The sequence below is a fragment of the Choristoneura fumiferana genome, chromosome 7 (genome assembly GCF_025370935.1).
Source record: "Choristoneura fumiferana chromosome 7, NRCan_CFum_1, whole genome shotgun sequence".
Lineage (NCBI taxonomy): Eukaryota > Metazoa > Arthropoda > Insecta > Lepidoptera > Tortricidae > Choristoneura > Choristoneura fumiferana.
The window spans coordinates 18,814,415-18,833,767 of record NC_133478.1 but is presented as its reverse complement, the minus strand read 5'-3'; the positions used below and the strand labels follow the sequence as shown (position 1 = coordinate 18,833,767).

The 19,353-nt window shown below is 37.8% G+C and overlaps 1 protein-coding gene across 1 annotated transcript in view; it reads left to right on the top strand.

Moving 5' to 3' along the window:
• The window catches only part of LOC141429818 (uncharacterized), a 37,110-nt gene extending 23,296 nt beyond the window's left edge, over positions 1-13,814 (top strand). The window contains 1 exon segment of the mRNA XM_074090369.1: positions 12,838-13,814. Within this exon segment, the coding sequence (XP_073946470.1) occupies positions 12,838-12,946 (109 nt within the window). The 3' untranslated portion in view covers positions 12,947-13,814.
• Positions 13,815-19,353: the final 5,539 nt, after the last annotated feature.

Below are 19,353 nucleotides of genomic sequence, written 5' to 3'. Positions count from 1 at the left end.
TAAAAATTAGACTAAGCAAATGATACAAATACGACACTTTTAAATATTTCGTTAAAAATTAACTATAGTTAGTAATTATCTACTTTTTTCTGAAAATGTGCATTGCTATGCAGCACTAGTTAAGTTTTTTGGCACCTCACCTAAATATCACACAAGATCCCACACTGTCAGTTACGCCGTTGCACTAAAAACTCAATTCCGACATTCCCACGGTTTTCGCACGGTGGCTTCAAATGGCAAATATTAACGGCACCATTAAAACACATGTCTTCGGCGTTGCGTAAGACCGTTTCACTTTTCAAAGGTCGCATCTGTACTTGCCAACAGAGTTGCACACAACTGCCAAAAGCTGACCATTTGTGAGCCTTGTCACATTGCTACAAGGTGTGCCAACGAGCCAAGTGTACGAGCAAACCAGTTGCATAAACTTTCTTTACAAACAAATTGTTGACGCGCAGAATAGTAAACAGTGACCTCTACGTGGACGAGGTTGTGTCATGTCTGTTTTCGCTTATTGTTTAAGTAACACGTTAGTGCCTTTCTCGTGGTTTGTTTGTTAATTGTGCAGTTAAGCGAGGTTTAGATGAAGCCAGTAACGCTGGCACCAGTCCCCAGACCAGTCACAGACTTTAATAACCTAACCTAGCTAACCAACAAAAAGTTGGAATACTTTGTCACTACCACAGTCACTACAAAGTTCAATAGCTCAAAAACCATTGCTAGAAAACCTGCTTTCAAATAAAAAACGCGCGGTCACACACACAGACACAGACACACATAGCGGTCAAACTTATAACACCCCTTTTTTGGCGTCGGGGGTTAAAAATAGGCAGCGCTCTAGGACCCGTCAGTGCTGGCAGCCGGCGCTGGCTTGTCTTGAAAAACTGTTTATACAAGACTTATAACAAGCCAACGCTGGCTGCCAGTGACTGGTAGCCAACACTCGCACCCATGGTGCGTTTAAAAAAGTCGGTCTGCAAAGACTCTAACTAAAGATCTTCAGCTAGGTATATAAACAACTGCAGATTCACCGCGACATCTACGTACCGCACAAGTAATCGATATGTTCGAGTGTAAAAGTGAGTGGCGACGGTGAAAGTCGATGATATACGCCACTCGATACCCACATCACTGATAATATAATACTATAGCACCCGCACATGCCGTAATTATGGCTTTACATACTGCTGTCGTCGTTTTGCACTACATATTTTCTGCCACTTTTCGTGCGACAGTTCGTAAGTGATATGGATGATAGTACAGTCAGCAGCAGAAGTGGATGAGCAGTTACGTGGTGGTAGTTTATGTAGAAAATAATAGATGGCGCTGTCAGTCAGTGACAAGGTGCTCAAAATTATCTACACACGACTCTACTGCCAAGGTATTAAGAGAACGTTCAAATCATTTGAGTGCCACAACTGCAAATCTACTTCTGCTGCGGACTGTACCTCTCGATAAAAAAACGTTTCACTAGGAAAGTCTGTCCGCATTTAAGAGCGTTTATACCTGCTGAGCTGGCAACGTAGCATTTTTGTTAGTTTTTTCGATTATTCCATAAAAATTGAATGAAAAATAAAAATGTGGTCTGATAGAATTGTTCTTAATATATAAGTTAATGTGTCTACTCCAATAATTATTAGTGATAGACTTTTATATTAGTTCGTTTTTAAAGAATATAAAAGTCTATCACGAATAATTATTGGAGTAGACACATTAACTTATATATTAAGAACAGTTCTATCAGACCACATTTTTAATTTTCATTCAATTTTTATGGAATAATCGAGAAAAACTAACAAAAATGCTACGTTGCCAGCTCAGCAGGTATAAACGCTCTTAATGAAGGTTGCTTGACAGGCAAAATATCGCAGCCGGCAGAGGTCAGTTTAACCGTAACGTCACAGTCTTGCTGCAAATTAGTTCATTCCGTAAATTAATCAATCACAAGCGTGACACTAATGTCACAGTTATCAAACGGTACTCCGATACTACGCGAGTCTATCACAAAAACCTCCATTAAGTATAACACATTTTATAACAAGATGCTTGTATAAATAATTATAATGAAAGTAGTCGCCACGTTTGATGATAATCCCAGATACTAACTCCTAATATCTACAAACAAACAGTATCCCTCTACTTACTATATTCATTAACTAACCTTTACACGTGGCTACGCATGCATAATCCGTTAAGTGTACTTTATTATGACACTTGAAATTAATCCCGGGTTTGCGCAAAACTTCCATGGACATTCCCGAAACCACACCTAGATTAAATTACATTCGTTGCAAAACAACAAATTTCAAAATTCTGTAATCCCATCGGTTGAAATTTTAGTGAAATTTCTTTTTGTGCAAATACCGAGATGAAAAGTACCCTCTGTTTTATTCCAAACTTCCAGCTATCTTTATATAAATTCTATCTAGGAAGGAAGGAGTAACAGTCGTTTACATTATTATAGTAAGATTAAACAACGTAGAAATTTCGTCCTTCTTTAGTATTCTTAGTAACTCTTATAGCGCATGCTTATTAGGTTTCTGGAGCACGCCTGTCGCGTATATGTCTCGTCTTTTTTGCGTTTGCCTCTAATTACCACGCTCGCAGCGAAAGCCCGTCATCGCCAGTTTTATTAGAGTTAGCAACGGAAATCGAAACGTGGTAATAAAAGATGTTCACGTAATAACTCTATGTCAAACAGCATAACATTTCCGCTACATTTTCCATAATATATATTTCAATATAAAAAAATAACTGTCTAATTATAAAATATTGTTCACTTCTCATGCTCGTAAAGTTCGTGTTTATGCTGGATCTAGGCGACATAAAATGACTTTTTATGCACTAGTGCATAAAATAAAATCTTCGTCTAAGACCAAGGTAATCTGGTGTCAACAGCCACAAACAAAGAAGTTTATATATTTTTTTCATAATTTTTAATTTAATATAAATAAAATCAATCAAATCAATCAAAATTAAAGCAATAAACTAAAAAAAATATAATTATATACTAATGCATGAAAAATAAAATGTACATAGTAATTGAACAATTGTTTCCACTGTTGCTATTTCGTTTCCTCGCCATCGAAGCGAAAAGCAAAGTGTAAACCTCGAGCATTAAACCCAATTTCCCCTCGACGTGTCTATCCACCCTCACCATACGGGCTCGGGTGGCTATATGAACGTCTTGGGTAAAATGTAGTAGACTATGCTCTTGTTGTACAATCTACTATAATGTAAATAAGTAAATTTAAACCAACAACGAAAAGCCGACACCTCATGCTATTGCAGACGGAAACGCTGTCTTTTTTCCATTTGCTGTAAAAAGTAGTATCGGTAATGTAATTGATAGTGGAGTTAGTAGATATGCAATATTGCTGAAATGTTTAGCGCTCCAGCATTTTGTTTTTAATTTTTGATTGGCCCTCAACAATGCCTGATATGTAGGTCAACGACGACATTTACGGTAATTTTTGAGAAAAATAAATTCTTGGTCAACACTATACTACTACTATATATGTATATAGACTCGTTCACGCGCATGCAGGTAACGTCACGCTACGTAAGGACCGGATTAGGAAGTTTCGCTGTTTTTAATTGATAGTATACTTATAGTATAATTACCTTCCGACGTCGTCAGTTACTCTACTTCTTCGCTAATAATACCTGTAATCATTTTATTCATATTGACCGTTTTGGCTCCTATTTTGATATTTATTTCGTTTTCTTGATATACCTAATAACATCAATCTAAGTACATCTCTGTACAGTATAAAACAGAATGTTAATGTCGCTCGAAGCTCCACGTTTTTCTTCGTTTTCCTGAAGGTTCAAATGAGAAAGAAAAAGAAAATCTATCTTTTGTTTCGGCGTGGAGAGTAAGACAGCCGGTGAAATTACTGGCACTTGAGGTATCCCATCTTAGGCCTCTAGGTTGGCAACGCATCTGCAATACCCCTGGTGTTGCAGATGTTTATGGGCGGTGGTGATCTCTTACCATCAGGAGACCCACTTGCTCGTTTGCCATCCATTCGAATAAAAAAATGTGATTCCAAGTGTTTAAGCAGTAAGGACTGACCCACGTCTAGGTCTTAAGAACAACATTACATCTGTTAAACAAAGTTAGGTTAGGTCAGGTTAAATCAAACTTTGCGACAAAAAAGAATCATAAGATCCAAGACGGTGCTCCTTGCCTGTCGCAAGACCTTGGGAATGTAGCAGACTACACAGCATACTTCGTGTTTCACTTTCCTTTCAATCACGTAAAGTGGCGACACACCTTTGCCTTCGAGATGCGCTCTTTCCATAGGCTCTGACGTATGCCGCTGACATACCATTGCAACTTAATGATCGCTTGTATATTTTGCAATTTGAGGGAAAACCTTAATAGTTGTTGACAGGGAAACGTAGTTATAACCTGTTGTTGGTATACCTACATTCAAGTTTTACACACCGTGTTCTTCTTTTAACTTCGCCTGTAGATAACGTTGCTGCCTCTCTCACATTAGGTCCCTTGTCGCCTTTAATGACACCCACGGGAAGAGATGGGTCCGTCCTATAAACCGGGCACGCCAAGGGCGTCCCCAAGGGGGACAGGGAGGGGCAGATTCTAAAAATGTTGCCAAATGTAAAGCAACCAAACCAAAGTTATTACAATCGCCGTAGATAGCTCGTACTTCAAGTGAAAAGCTTCGTGTGCTCTCGCCTTTACCTAAAATTCATACTTTTCTCATTCTCCATATCCTGGACCAGCGGCTGGCGATGCCCTTGGGCACGGAACGGACAATCTTGGCAAGGTCGCCATGTAATATATTAGGTGATTGTACGTGGTGGTCAATAATACGATAGCCGTAGTTGTGCGTAAAGAGAGCAAGAACCCTTTTTTAAGTAAACCTTAGATTATATACATCATGATTGTCGCTGACACAAGCAATATGCTTTAAGCGTCACTCGTTCCATGCAGGGCACATCCCAAATCTGGCCATAACGTTAACTTTACACTGAATCTTCGTCACCTCAACCTTCATAAATGTACACATGTGGATGCGAGCCGGGTTAACAACCCTGACAAAACATCCAGCACGCATATATTGTATTACTGCTAAACACTGAGTGGCAAATTGCCATACTACAGCGGAGTTAAACCTAACGACTTTCATATAACATCGTCTCAAAGTTAAACTGTCGTCACTCAACATACAACGTGGGATACAATGACAACATCCAACTCAATCTCCGAACAATCAATGCCGTCCGTTGCGTCACTTAATCTAAACGAAAAAAAGACTACAAACAGACCTGCCGATGCAGGTCAGACGGCTTGCCGCCAAAAAAACATGGCGGCGCTCCAGCGCACAGATTGTAAACAGTGCTACAACTACACTCAATCAGTGGACTAAATTATCAGTTTGTCGATTTAAGGATCCGTTTGCAAAATATCGCGGCTTTAAAGTGATAATTTTTGTTGGAGGCAAGAGTCCCTCCCCTCCACAAGCTAAACGAAAAGATTGAATCATCTGAAAATTGCCTAAAACTGAACCGATTTTATTGTAACATTGAGCTATGTCATTCTGAGGGGAGGCCTGTGCCCTGCAGTGGGACGTATATAGGCTGGGCTGATGGATGATGGATTGAGCTATGTGAATGTAACCACTACAAGGAAACTCGCTATCGCTTAAATAAACCTCATCGAAATCGGTTCATCAGTTTGAGAGCTACGATTAAACAGGCAGGCTGACAAACCGACAAAGAGATATTTGGCATCAAACTTATAACACCCTCTTTTTGCGTCGTACCTAAATTTAAAAAAACATGATAGTACACTTACTAGTACATATTATGTATTTAAAAGTAAACTTATTACTATTAAGTAAGCTTTACGAGTAAAAGTCTATCAAAACTTAGTTGTAATCTAGTAATACTAAATATTTGTTGCATATTTAATAGTACGGAACAGAACCCAATACTGCGCGTGATTAGATCGTATTGATCGGTTTTTAGTACTTAACTAACCAAGTGAAGTCTCACCGAATTTTTATATCAAAAAATAAACGATTAGTTAAAAACATAACACCGTACTGTTAAAATCAGTGCACTGCGTCGGTAACATAACATCTGTTACGTCACAGCCGGTGAAAGTGGTCGGCGCAACGGCGCGCGCGCACGTGTAAACAACGCTTTACGACACGTTGACAAAAACACAGCTTTTACCTTGATCTTTGACTTTGAGCATTTGAACTTGACGGAATTTTTACTGCTTCAAAAAATAGCCTTTTTAGGGTTCCGTACCCAAAGGGTGCCAACGGAGCCCTACTGAGACTCCGCTGTCTGTCTGTCACAAGGCTCTATCTCTCTTGAGTCGTTACAGTTAGACACTTGAATTTTTAATAGATTTTGTATTACTGTTTTTTTGTGGCCGCTGTAACAACAAATACTAAAAACAGAATAAAATAAAATTATTTAAGGGTGACTCCCATACAACAAACGTGATTATTTTTATAACGGCAACAGGTAGACGCTTGAAATATTCACAGAATCTTTAGTTGTATAATCACTTTAAATATAAATAATTAGATTAATATAACATAAATATTTAAGGGGGTTCCCATACAGCAAAATTGTTTTTTTTTTATTGTTTCTTTTGCTAATGTCTAATGTTGTATAGATAATGGTACGGAACCCCTCGTGTCCTCGAGTCGAGTCCTCGCGCACCAGTTTGTTAAACTACATATCGAGGGTTCCCTGGTGAAACCCGATAAGTCGAAATAATTGACTGTTGAAAAAAGACACTACGTAGAAGTTTAAATTCGTCATTTTTATGAATTATTAGATCGATTAGGTTTGACCAACCCTTGATAGCGAATTATCTCATAGATGTGGGAGTGGGCAACAGCATTCTCTATCGCTACTACTAGCTCCAGACTCCAGCGGTGGGGTACACAAAGGGAAATCACCACTCTGTTTTCCCAAGAAAGTTGTGATGAAGGTTACTGCTGATCCTCAGCCGATGGCCAGGATAAATATATTTTACACTCACATTTCACTCCGTCAAGAACGTAGCAACTTGAAAGAAGAAGCATACCTATGGAACAGTATCGTAACTGACTGAGTGACAGACAATGCACAGCTTGACAGAGAGATATTAAAAACTGAATCACGCCTAAAATGATAGTTTTCTATGAACTGACAATCAGTGCCGACTCTAGCCCTTGATCAAGGTAGAGCGAGATTGTTTACATCGCTTCTGCGCCTCTCGAAAGACGCCAGTAAACGATTTAATTTGCACTGGGTACTGGAAAATGGTGTCCCTTGCAATTTCGCACCTGGAGCGAGTACCTCTCTTGCTCTACCCCGGGAGCCGGCTCTACCTAGCCCCAAACTAAGCAAAGCTTATACTATGGATACTAGGCAACGGATAAACATACTTGTTATATAGAATATCACATACTTAAATACATATTAAACATCCAAGACCCGAGAGCAAACATTCGTATTATTCATACATATATCTGCCCCGGACGGAAATCGAACCCGGGACCTCAAGTTTCGTAGTCAGGTTCTCTAACCACTTAGCCATCCGGTCGTCAAACAATGTAAATTTAAAATATGAGTTTAAACTAATATGATTAGTTGATTCGGCATCAGTAGAAACACACCTCAGCATTTGTCGACGACAATAAATAATCATGATTGGTTTTTTTGGAGTATTTTTTATTTCAACTCCAAATTTTTTTACTTTTGTTTTTTTTTTGTGTGCATAGGAGAAATTTGTGTCTAGACTCCTGTCCAGCGGTGGCGTAGGGGTTTAGCACGCAGCACGGAATGCTGAGGACCTGGGTTCGATTCCCAGCGCTGGTCTCTCTTTCTGGTTTTTTCTGTGCATCCATTTTTCAGTTTGTATTTTCGTTGGATTTCACGGGATGACCGTAAAAGTAAAAATAAATTAATTGAAAAAAAAAACAAAAATACTCAAAAACCAATCATAATCTTATGATTAGTTGATTCTGCTTCTCTGCCTCAGTAGAAACACACCTCAGCACTTGTCGACGACAATAAATAATCACTTGCCTCCACACACACACACACACACACACAGCTCCCATACGCTTATGCAACGAGGTTCGAGAGAGTCATCGATCATAGCTATCAGCAGCATCTGACGGCGAGCTTTATCGCAACATCTCATTGTTAGTTTTGTTGGCCAATGATGGCTGATCGCTCAATATCGTGCCGTTCGAACACGAAGCTTTTACTGCCCGACCACGACTGCAAGCGAGTGTTTTCTATGTTGTCTCTAGTCCTATGCCGGCGAACCTTAGTGCATAATACAAGCAATAGGCAGTAGATTGACTCAGCCGTATTCGTACGGTTGCGCTAAGGTTGGCGTCTATAAAAAGTAAAACAGACGTGTGTAGTTTTTTATTATATGTGTGTAGTTTTAGGTGTAGGAATAAAACATAATGTTAATTTTATGATTATTTATTTATAAATTAAATTATAAGTTGGTAAAATAGAAAAAAAATGCGTCTATTGCGGCAAGATCGAAACGACTTGTTGTTGAATTTTATTACATAAAAAAATCTCATTCTTATAGAGATATATAGAGTAAGTACCGAGCGCTATAGTCACGTTACGGAATCATAACGGGGCCGAATAGAGCGCGAATAGGGCGGCGCGGCACAGCACTCAGCTAGCGACTGGACTGCGCGGCGCGCGGCGTGGCACTGCGTAGTTTTGTCTTGCGAAAATTGGTTAGCGGCCGTGTAAATGACGCTTGGCTGTGTGCGTGCGTCGATTCGGGCGCTAGTATGAAGTCGAACTACTGCCTATTACTTGTATTGTGGTTTTAGCGAGTAACGAAAAGACTCGTATTTTTCGCTTGTAATGTAGAGGTAATGAATCAACATAGCACACAGGATTAAGCTGAACTGGCAGTGAGCTAGCCAAATCTGTCGAAGAATAGCGCTATGTGAACTATGAGCCGTGTTGTCTTTGTGCGATCTAGTCATTCCACTAGTGACCTAACGAATTCTTGAGTAAATAAAACACAAACAAACACACAAACATCACGCCTGTATGGGGCACTAAATGCCTATAAGGACATTTTGCTCTGAGGACCACCTCCTCTGAATTGTCCCAAACTGGGGTAGGCAGAGCACACGAAATGTTACCGCTTCGGAGCCACTTTAAGCAATAGGCATTTAGGTTTTAAGTTTGACAAAAACGGTACAATAGTGAGAGGTAAATAAAATAAATTAATTAAAAAAAATATATATTTTCAGATGAAATCCATAAATTATTAGTGACATTTTTATACTTATTAACTACTATAATGTTTGGCCGCATACGTAAATCATTAGATCCAGCAGCTGAAATGAAGTTTCGGGATTTTTAAAAGTTCCCGTGTGAATTCCCGAAAATTAAATCGTGGCTGTCTTGACGTTACATTAAAAACAATCATGTGAAATTTCATGACTATCCTGTATCTATCCCGTGAGAATATCGGAATAAAAAGTAGCCTACTCTGATGATCTGGTGTGGCAGATGTTTAAGGGCGGTGGTGATCTCTTACCATTAGGAGACCCACTTGCTCGTTTGCCATCATGTCGAATAAAAAAAATGTACTGTTGTCGATAATTATGTTAATTTATTTGACTAGGTGCTTATAAAATTTTATTTAACCTACCCCCCCCCCCCCCATCGCCCCATACGCCCATGCATGTCGCCGAAACATGTCGTGGGACATTTTTCCCCTAGTGTTTCGCTGGCTTTAGGCTTTGAATAGATTATAGCAGTATGTGCACACTATTAATTTTGAATCTTAGGATTACAATCATTCATATGGACAACGACTTATGGTCGCACGACCAACCGATTGGCTCTTGCCCTATAAAGGATTAAGAGTAGATTATTTCCAGCAGTCAAAAGCTATAGGCTGGTGATGTAGATAAAAACTAATTACATCTACATTTACAATCTTCAAATCTTTCTCTCGGCCTCCGAAGCAACCAAAGCTCAATGAACCAACCATTACGTAACGAATGAACGAGGCACCTTGCGCCACCCGTGTCGGGCGATGAGCAGAAGGGCACGACACGACGGGTCGTCGTAATCGGCGTTGTCGGACATTAAATAGCACTTTCATCGTTTGTTGTCGGTGTCTTAAGATCAGAGGTCAAATACCTGTAGTCGAAACATTATTAAGTTGTTTACAAGGCTTTAAAGATTGAAGTTTTATGTATGGCGAATGTTGTAATGGCGTTTAGTCTGGTGTTTTGACAATTTAAAAATTGTATCAAACATGAAATACGCACTGGGCCCGCGTGGGATCTATGGCCCAAGCCCTCTTGTTCTGAGAGGAGGCCTGTGCCCAGCAATGGGACGTATATAGGCTGGGATGATGATGATGATGATATGAAATACCATAATAGTAGATTGTTTAACAAGGGACTTAAACAAGCCATAATGACACGAGATGTTTTGATCAAAATTAAAATATTACTTTTTAAAAACGTACGCTCGACTAATGGACAGGTCATCTGTTCAAAATTCAAATAGCAAAAAAAATTGTTTCGAGGTTTTTTCTTTTCTTTTATTGTTTATGAAGTGTCGCTTGATTGATTGAAAACTATTTTAAACTAATTGGGCTGTGCATAATAAAATGAATTAATCTTTAACATAATTGAATAGATTCATATTCGTAATCATTAATTGTGTTTCACGAAATTAAACCTTTTTTTTATATTTTTGTACAGTTGTCACTTTGAGGTTATTTCCACGCCTAAAAATCCTCCATTCACAAACACCGTGTTGGCTGTTTAGGGGTTTCCAATGTAAATTAAAAAAAATACTTTATCCCTAGAGAATAAAAAGGAGCTTTAGTCCCGATATTCAGAGACTAAAGTAACATTTTAAGAGCATGAGAAGTGTAAAAATAATTTTCTTGTGCCTCAACATATGCCAGCAGGAGTAATAGAAAGTATAATATAGGAGCATAACAATAGTATGTAGGTAAGGTAGACAACCATATGTAGGCTCATGTTGAGGTACGATATCATAAAATATATAAAAATAAAATTCAGTCGAATTGAAAGCCTCCTCCTTTTCAGAAGTCAGTTAATAAATAGGGCATGGTTTATACATAAGTATTGAAAAAATATTGAAAATTGAGAACAAGGCTGTGTTTGAAATTGCACGTTTATTTGATTTGATGAACCCAGTGGATTTTAGGTAATCCCCCCGCACCTAGACTAATTATGTTATGACTTGCTTGTCTGGTTCACCTGTTCCTACTATATTTCAATAAACAATATGTAACAATCTTGACACTTCGCAAGACAATAATATCCTGAGAACCTACACTTCCAAAAGGTACTCATTACCTGACATTACAACCTGGAACCTACTTAACAAGTTGTTACACCAAAAAATAAATAATCAGCACCGACCACTAGCATTCTTGAGTTCAAACTTAAACGAAACTTTAAGTTAACTTTAATATCATATTTATAAAATCCTTATGGCGCGGGACAGTCTTTGATTTTAACATTTTTAACCTTACGTGTCCACGTTAAAGTTAAAATTCGCAGTTGATATTTTAAAATGCCAAATCAAATTGGCCCTCAATTGCCTTGGAAGCGTGTTTAAACTGTCCATAATGGAAATAAACCTTTTGCTACGCTATTATTTTAAATTAACCAGATCCTTTTTAAGGGCTTATAGCTTGTTAAAATACCGGCACCGCCATGTTCCAACGTTTCAATTGTTTTTGCTGATAAATAATGACCGAAATAAAACAGTTTAAGAAACTACCGACCACATTTTTAATAACCCGAACAAAAACCAATTTTAATGAAAAATCGCAGAGCTACGATGCCACAGACAGTAAGACAGACAGACATTGAAAAAAATGCATAAATATTTATTAAACTATAAGTGTCTTTAAAATTAAACAGTTTTCTATTAAATTACGGCAAACCTTGGCATATTGGTGATAGGTACTTGGTAATTCGGTGATACTGTACGAACGTTATTATCTTACACAAATTTCACTATGAGGAAATGCAAGCTTGCAAAATCGATGGCAGCTGTCAGTTTTGAGGCTTGCAATAGGGATGGCAGCAATTTAATTGCTTGCAAGCTCAGAGTAAGATTGTAAGCAGTATCACCGAATTACCAAAATGTCCGGTAGCCAAGGCTTAAACTTAACGCTTTCATGCATTGGCATGAACTTATAACACCATCGTTATATAGGCATATTATTAGGCAAAGCCTGCAGGGGCGACACTAGCGCAAAACCATGATAACGTATCATTACAGATCATGACCAAAGAGTATTTACCTATAGAAATCATGATATTATTAGTAACAAAATAACACGATATTTTACATCGATAGTAACGATAGAGCTATTTCCAAAAATTTAATTTAAATAATATGAATTTTAAATAATACCAAAATTAGGTATAGATGCACAGGGGGAAGACTATCACTTAAATCCCCCAGGTCCTAGGTATCCGTACCGAGTCTTACGGAGGTCATCCGAAATGTCAAATATAGTACGGGTAGCTACCTGGTATTTAAATATGAAATCTTATTTTGTAATTTCAAATTAATGTGCATATTTCTATATATTCAGTTTGTAACCATTTTGGCTTTACGAAATTTCCATAAAAATGGAATTTGAAATAAAAATACAAAAATATTTTTAGTACTGTATTTTAAATGATTTAATCTAAATAAAACTGTTTACGGTTTAATGTTAGTGCTGCAGCTCTGACCTAGAAAATCAGTATCTAGTTCCCATTAATTCATTCTCAATGCAGTCTCTGTTTCCAGGATCTCCCGAGGCGGCGCGGGCGCAGCGACAGTGGCGCACCACCTGGGCGACGTGATGGCGGCCAGCCGGGACCACGACTGCTCGCGGTTCGTCTGCGACCGCCACTGACCTAAATACGACAGACTCTATCTACCAAGTGCAATTCGAGCTTTGCATCTTGCCGTCCCGCTTCAGCATGTTACGAATATATACGAGTAGCACGAGAGTGAGAGGAACGGTACGATACGAACTTCGATTTTCAAATTCCGTAGTAGCCCAGGACTCACATCGTAGTGAGCCATAGTTCAGAAGATTCCTGCATTTCTATCTGGCCTATCAAAGTAGAAGAATGCAAGCCACAGACATTTTATTGACTATAATAAGTCTGTAGTGGTAAGCCTTTAAATAGACAAGTTCTTCAATATGTATTTTAGATCAGCATTTCCAATACTACGGTTCAAAAGCATCTTGAACATTACTTACGAAAGCATCGATAGAGATGAAGGTGAGCGCTTGATTTTATCATTGAGTAGAATCACACTAATCATCGTAAAAGTTTAAGAAAACTGGGCCAGTTGCATAACAAAGTACGAGTAAATAGTAATAGAATTTTTAATGGAAATTTACTAATACTATTTGCTGTACTTTTTATACAATTGGGCCCTGGTTTAGATATTTATGAAAGTTTGTTAGACTCTATAAATATTGGAGAACTAGACTGTGCTTTTGGCATAAGTTGCTATTTTGTTTAGTGTTCAGTGTATCCTTTCCACTAGCCCATTGGAAAATGGATAGTGACAAGTAAGAAGATGGCATAATAGACTGGCTAGATAGAAATGGATACTTTGTAGAAACTTCTGGATCTGTCGTATCATTTACGATATAAATACAAAATGATAAGGAAATAATGCAATGGCAAAATGCTTTAATGTTTGATTGGCGAAGTATGTGTTTTTTGTACAATTGGTAATTTGATAATGCTCAAATAGATTACGTACATATCATTGAAAATAAAGGGCCGTTTAATATTTTTTTGTTAGGCATTGGACCGACAGGGAAGTTAAAAAGCAATATTTTAATTTATCGACTCTACTTTTTTGCTTACAATTAAAGCAAAGCTTTTGTCGGTGTTTGAATAAATTGTAACCAGCAACTGACTTGTAGGAACATACCCATTTTTAAATAAACCACTTCTGGATGTCAATGCCGTCTTTACTATCTTCGAGGTGTGGCGCGAAGTAAGAACGCATCTCTCCCAAAGCTAATTCGTTAAGCACAGTCCTTCCAACCTTAGGTACGCGCCGGGACGCAACCGATTCAACGCTGTAAACGCTGAGACAAATTGCATCCACTATTATCAATTATTACGCTATGTTAGTGCTATAATGAAACTTATAATTTATAAATTATGTTGATGTCTTTGGCAGCATTAAGTGATACTATCTTGTTTATGTAGCCTCAGAAGTCCAAGGTCACCACTGTCGAAAAAGTACATTGTTGTAGGGCCAGAATCTGAGACGAATTCATTTTTTATTGATAGAAAAACTATTGGAAGTTGACTCATGGCTTCCAAGAAGTCGATTGAATTTAATTTTCAATTAGATATGCTATTAGCCCAGTTTAATAAGTATTCTTAGAGAAAAAAAACATGAAAATACCGAAGTATTGTTCGGAGGTATAAAGTGGGTGTATTGTCTTGCGTTCAATTTTAGGCACCTGTCTGTTCCACCGCCGACGATGAGCGAGAAGCGAGTAGAGCGAGTGACTAGAAACGAGTGGGTGAGCAGTGAGCAGCGAGTGTAGTTTTGTCGCTGGCTGTAAGCGAGTGTTCGAGTGCGACGGGCGAATACCCGCTCCACTCGACTCGCTCGTGCGGGGCGGCCGCCTAGCTGACATTGCTGAGCGAGTATCTCTAGCTCAGCGAGTTTTATAGCTCTTGTCGCTGCGACAAAAGATGTAAGAGCGAGTTCTCGCCGACAGTGTGAACAGCCAGCGATCAACTATTAATATATGTGTTTCTTTTACTCACACAGGATCTTATATCTTTTGTTCGTTTCTTGAGCGAGAAAATAGTCGATAGCCAATCGTTTCCTCGCTGGCGGTGAGACAACTGCCTAAGAGCGACACAGTGGTCACAAACGGCTCCCTCATTGCATTTTTGTATGCAATATAAAGCTTAGGTACGTAAGATAGTTTGGTAATCAGAGTGACTTTAGAGAGATACGGGTTTTAAATTCAGATGGGCCTACAATGACAGTTAACTGGTGCATTTCTGATGTCATACAAAATTACTGTTCCGCAACTATGTACCTATACATACTTCGTATTTTTAGCATTAGAAAAAGTGTAAATCTTGACGAGTCTTTTTATTGAAAAACTTTTTTTATAAAACAGTACCAAACTATTACTTAAGATACCAAAAGCAAGTAAATGATCATACTTCCTTGCTAATTGTTACATATTTACTGTGAATTATTTTTCAAAAGTGTTTTTAAAAAAAATACACGTCAAGATCGCTTGCCTTCTTTCTGATGCTAAAAAAACGGAGTATAGCGTTATTAAAATTTTAAATGTATTATTTTGGAAGTTACTGTGTGAAAATAACAGCAAGTTCTGAACTCGTCTATTATTTTTTAACTGACCAAGTGAGAACTTAATAAACGTATGTTACAAAATGATAGGACGTGTATGAAGATTCGTAAGTGAGAAGTAGGAAAAAAATTGTGGTTGTGTAATATTAACTTACTATTATAGATTACATATTTAACGAGTCAAAGGTGTCGACAGTTATTTTAAAATAGGTACAGTCAGCCGCAAATAGATATTAACGTTTACATTTCTCAACTACCGGTGAAGGTCTAGATGACCATCAAGATTGCAGGAGTCCGATGGATGCGGACGGCGTGGAGACATATACTACGAAGTGCATTTGATCTTCGTATCTTGCCGTCCAGATACACGTTTTGAACAGTGTACTTAATGTTCGTACATATTTTTTACGGTTGACTGTTCATATTTTGTGTATTTTTTTTCTCTTAAGTAGTTTATTCGTTGGAGATGATTTACGCTTCCCGGTGAAGCGTTGAATGCAATTTAGAGGATATTATTATTATTTAATTATTTAAGTGAACAGGATGTTTTGCTACAAAACATATTTAACTTAAAGGCAGTTTAGAGTATTTTAAAGATCCTGAAGCCATATTGTTACCCCAATTTTGAAAGCTTGGTATTAACACATATTACTGCAGATATTTATTAAATCTACTCTGGTTTGAGTTACCGAAACACGCAAATGCGCGTTTGAAAAAACATTAGAAAACGCGCAAATGTGTGTAATGTCGATGCAGTACTTATACATTAAATCCACAATGAGGGCTATCGCGTATGAATTCGCCACTAGAGGCGCTAGTGTAGCGTGAGGTCTACGAAATGTCAAATCTCATAGTTTTTGGGTGAGCTACGCGGGTTTATTTATAATTAGAATAATTTTGTGAATATTTTGCAATATCTGAAATTAATTATGGCAAATATGCGTTCCGGGGCAATGAATGTCTGTGTTTTGAGACAGTTTTGTCTTTCGGAAACCTTTGTCCTCCCTTTTTCCGAACAAAACGGGGACTATGCAACACTGTGGCATGCTCGATATTTTTATGGTACGGTTTTAAGGTGTGTTAAATATGATTTTAATCTAAACTTTGTTTTCACGCCTGTAATAACAGACTTTGAAAGCCATACTTAAAAACCTCACGCAACAGTGCGCCATCTAGTGAGACAAAAAACGATAGCCCTCCTTCCGCTACTGTATAATCATCTCTAAAATGTTATTGACAGCCATATTGTAATGGTTCCTAAAAATCTGTCTAAAAAATAACTCTGAAACACATCCGGTGCCTGGTAGGTATAGTTAATCAATATATATAAGCTACTTAATGTATTAATTATACTTCTAATTATATGACCCAAATTCACCTAAGCTGCTAATTATTTTTAAGTCTTCTATCACATCAATTGTGTATTTATTGTTACCAAATAACTATTTATTCTATCATTTATTCACCTAAATTAATAATTGTTTTCTTGTTTAAGTACTTTTAAGTTTCTCTTAATTCTATTTGAGTATGCCAAACTAACAGATTACACCCTCTCTGCCACTGACGACACGCTGTCGTGGCCACGCATTTGTCATGGTGATAGAAACCAGTGCGATAAACATAGCAAGTTCCAACATTCGATATTTATAAGTTAATAACTATATCAGTAGCTACATAAGAAACTCTATTTATTTAAATTATACTAGAAGGCCTGTAAGTTGTAAATAGTGCTTGTCTGATAATGTAAATTATTTATTTATTACAAATTAAACAGTAATTGAAATAAAGTATTTGTTTCATTTATGTGAAGGTGCAGGAGGGCAGGCTCGGAACTTTACCATATATGTCGCAGAAATGTAGCTCTGGTGCACGTTTAGTAGAAACAAGATAAAATTATCTAGTTTATTTATTTGAAACCGTGGTGGCCTAGTGGTTTGACCTATCGTCTCAAGCAGAGGGTCGTCGGTTCGAACCCCGGCTCGCACCTCTGAGTTTTTCGAAATTCATGTGCAGAAATACATTTGAAATTCACCACGAGCTTTGCGGTGAAGGAAAACATCGTGAGGAAACCTGCACAAACCTGCGAAGCAATTCAATGGTGCGTGCGAAGTTCCCAATCCGCACTGGGCCCGCGTGGGAACTATGGCCCAAGCACTCTTGTTCTGAGAGGAGGCCTGAGCCCAGCAGTGGGACGTATATAGGCTGGGATGATGATGAGTTTATTTATTGATATGGACCTCGGAAAAATAACATCTGTACCAATCAATTAGATACATAGTCAATCAAATAATATAAAAGAACCAAGAAAACCCTTATGTCAAAATGTCCTCCGATAATGTCCTCATAATTAATTGGAATGATGCGTGTTCCATCAATGAAGTCGAGTGGACTCGGGTACACTAGGACCCAAAACAGAGTATGGCAAATTAAATAATACGAAAAAGAATAATACATATTTATTTAAAAAAACAGATACAAAAAAAGAGTTACTCCTTTTTTGCCGTGTCCACGACTGCTGCGATCTTCGTACGGTTTCTTGCATCTGTTAACAACATAGATTAAATACCTAGGTTAAAAAAACGGTCGAAGTTGATTCACAAGAACAGACACAAATGATTTGAACGAAAGTAATGTTACTTGTCGCAAAGTAAGTTAGAGCCGTATTCTTATACAGGGGGCTCGTAATATTTTAATAATAATATTAATATTTTTATTTCGATCAACATTGGATCAAAGTACTTTGTAAATAAGTAAGATTTTTTATGAATTTTATTCAAGATTTTATTTACAAACGACTGTCGAATATCCCATAAGGAGCTTTTTATTTCACACACAGAGACAGTTTATGAAGGATTTATAGCTATATTTCGAAGATATTACACGGGTTTTCAGAGATTTAAATATATTTTCACTTCTCATGCTCGTAAAGTTGGTGTTTATGCTGGATCTAGACGACATTAAATGACTTTTTATGCACTAGTGCATAAAATAAAATCTTCGTCTAAGACCAAGGTAATTAGGTGTCAACAGCCACAAACAAAAAAGTTTCTTTATATTTTTTTAATACATTTTTATTGTTATAAAACTGAAAATCAATCAAATCAATCAAATAAATCACTAAAAATGAAAAAAATATAATTATATAGTAATGCATGAAAAATAAAATTTACGTAGTGAGTGAACAATTGTTTTTACTGTTGCTATTTCATTTCCTCGCCATCGAAGTGAAAAGCAGAGTGTAAAACTCGAGCATTAAATCCAACGTCTATCGCCGTACCGCCTCGGGTGGCTATATGAACGTTTTGGGTAAAATGGCTCGTTTTATGCTCTTGTTGTACAATCTACTATTTTTCATGAGAGCACGCGCACAGCAGCTCGTATCGAATCGTTGCAAATTGAAAAGAGTGGTATTTTAAAACAACCGCTAGAGGCGCTGCTGTTGCATAGAAGTCACACGGTTGTGTGACAGAGAAGACACGATCTACACGTGTGCATGGGTGAAAAGAAGGGAGATAGGGATGATTTCAAGTGGCTACAAACTAATTCTAAATTATTTAGGGTATATCAACAACGAAACCCAACAGTGATTAATTCTTCAAGGTCCACAATACGAGTATATTGTCTCGTGTGATTTTACTCGCATTGTTACCCGGCTTAAAGTGTCGTAAAATCCTAGTTGACCTTTGTTCTGGCCGTCCCCGGCGCCCTCGTCGGGCGTAGCGGGCGTCCCGGGCGCCGCCTCCTCCGGCGAGTTGCACTCCAAGCAGGGCTGCATCTCTGTCTCCATCTGGTACAGCTGCAACGCACATTCAGACAGTAGATGAAATACATAATAGCAACATAAAAAAATTATAGTAACTATAACTCAATCATTTTGCAAGCTTTATTAAATTGCACAGTTTCGTACAGCGCAATCGGATACCAGAAGTGGCCGGAAAAATAGTA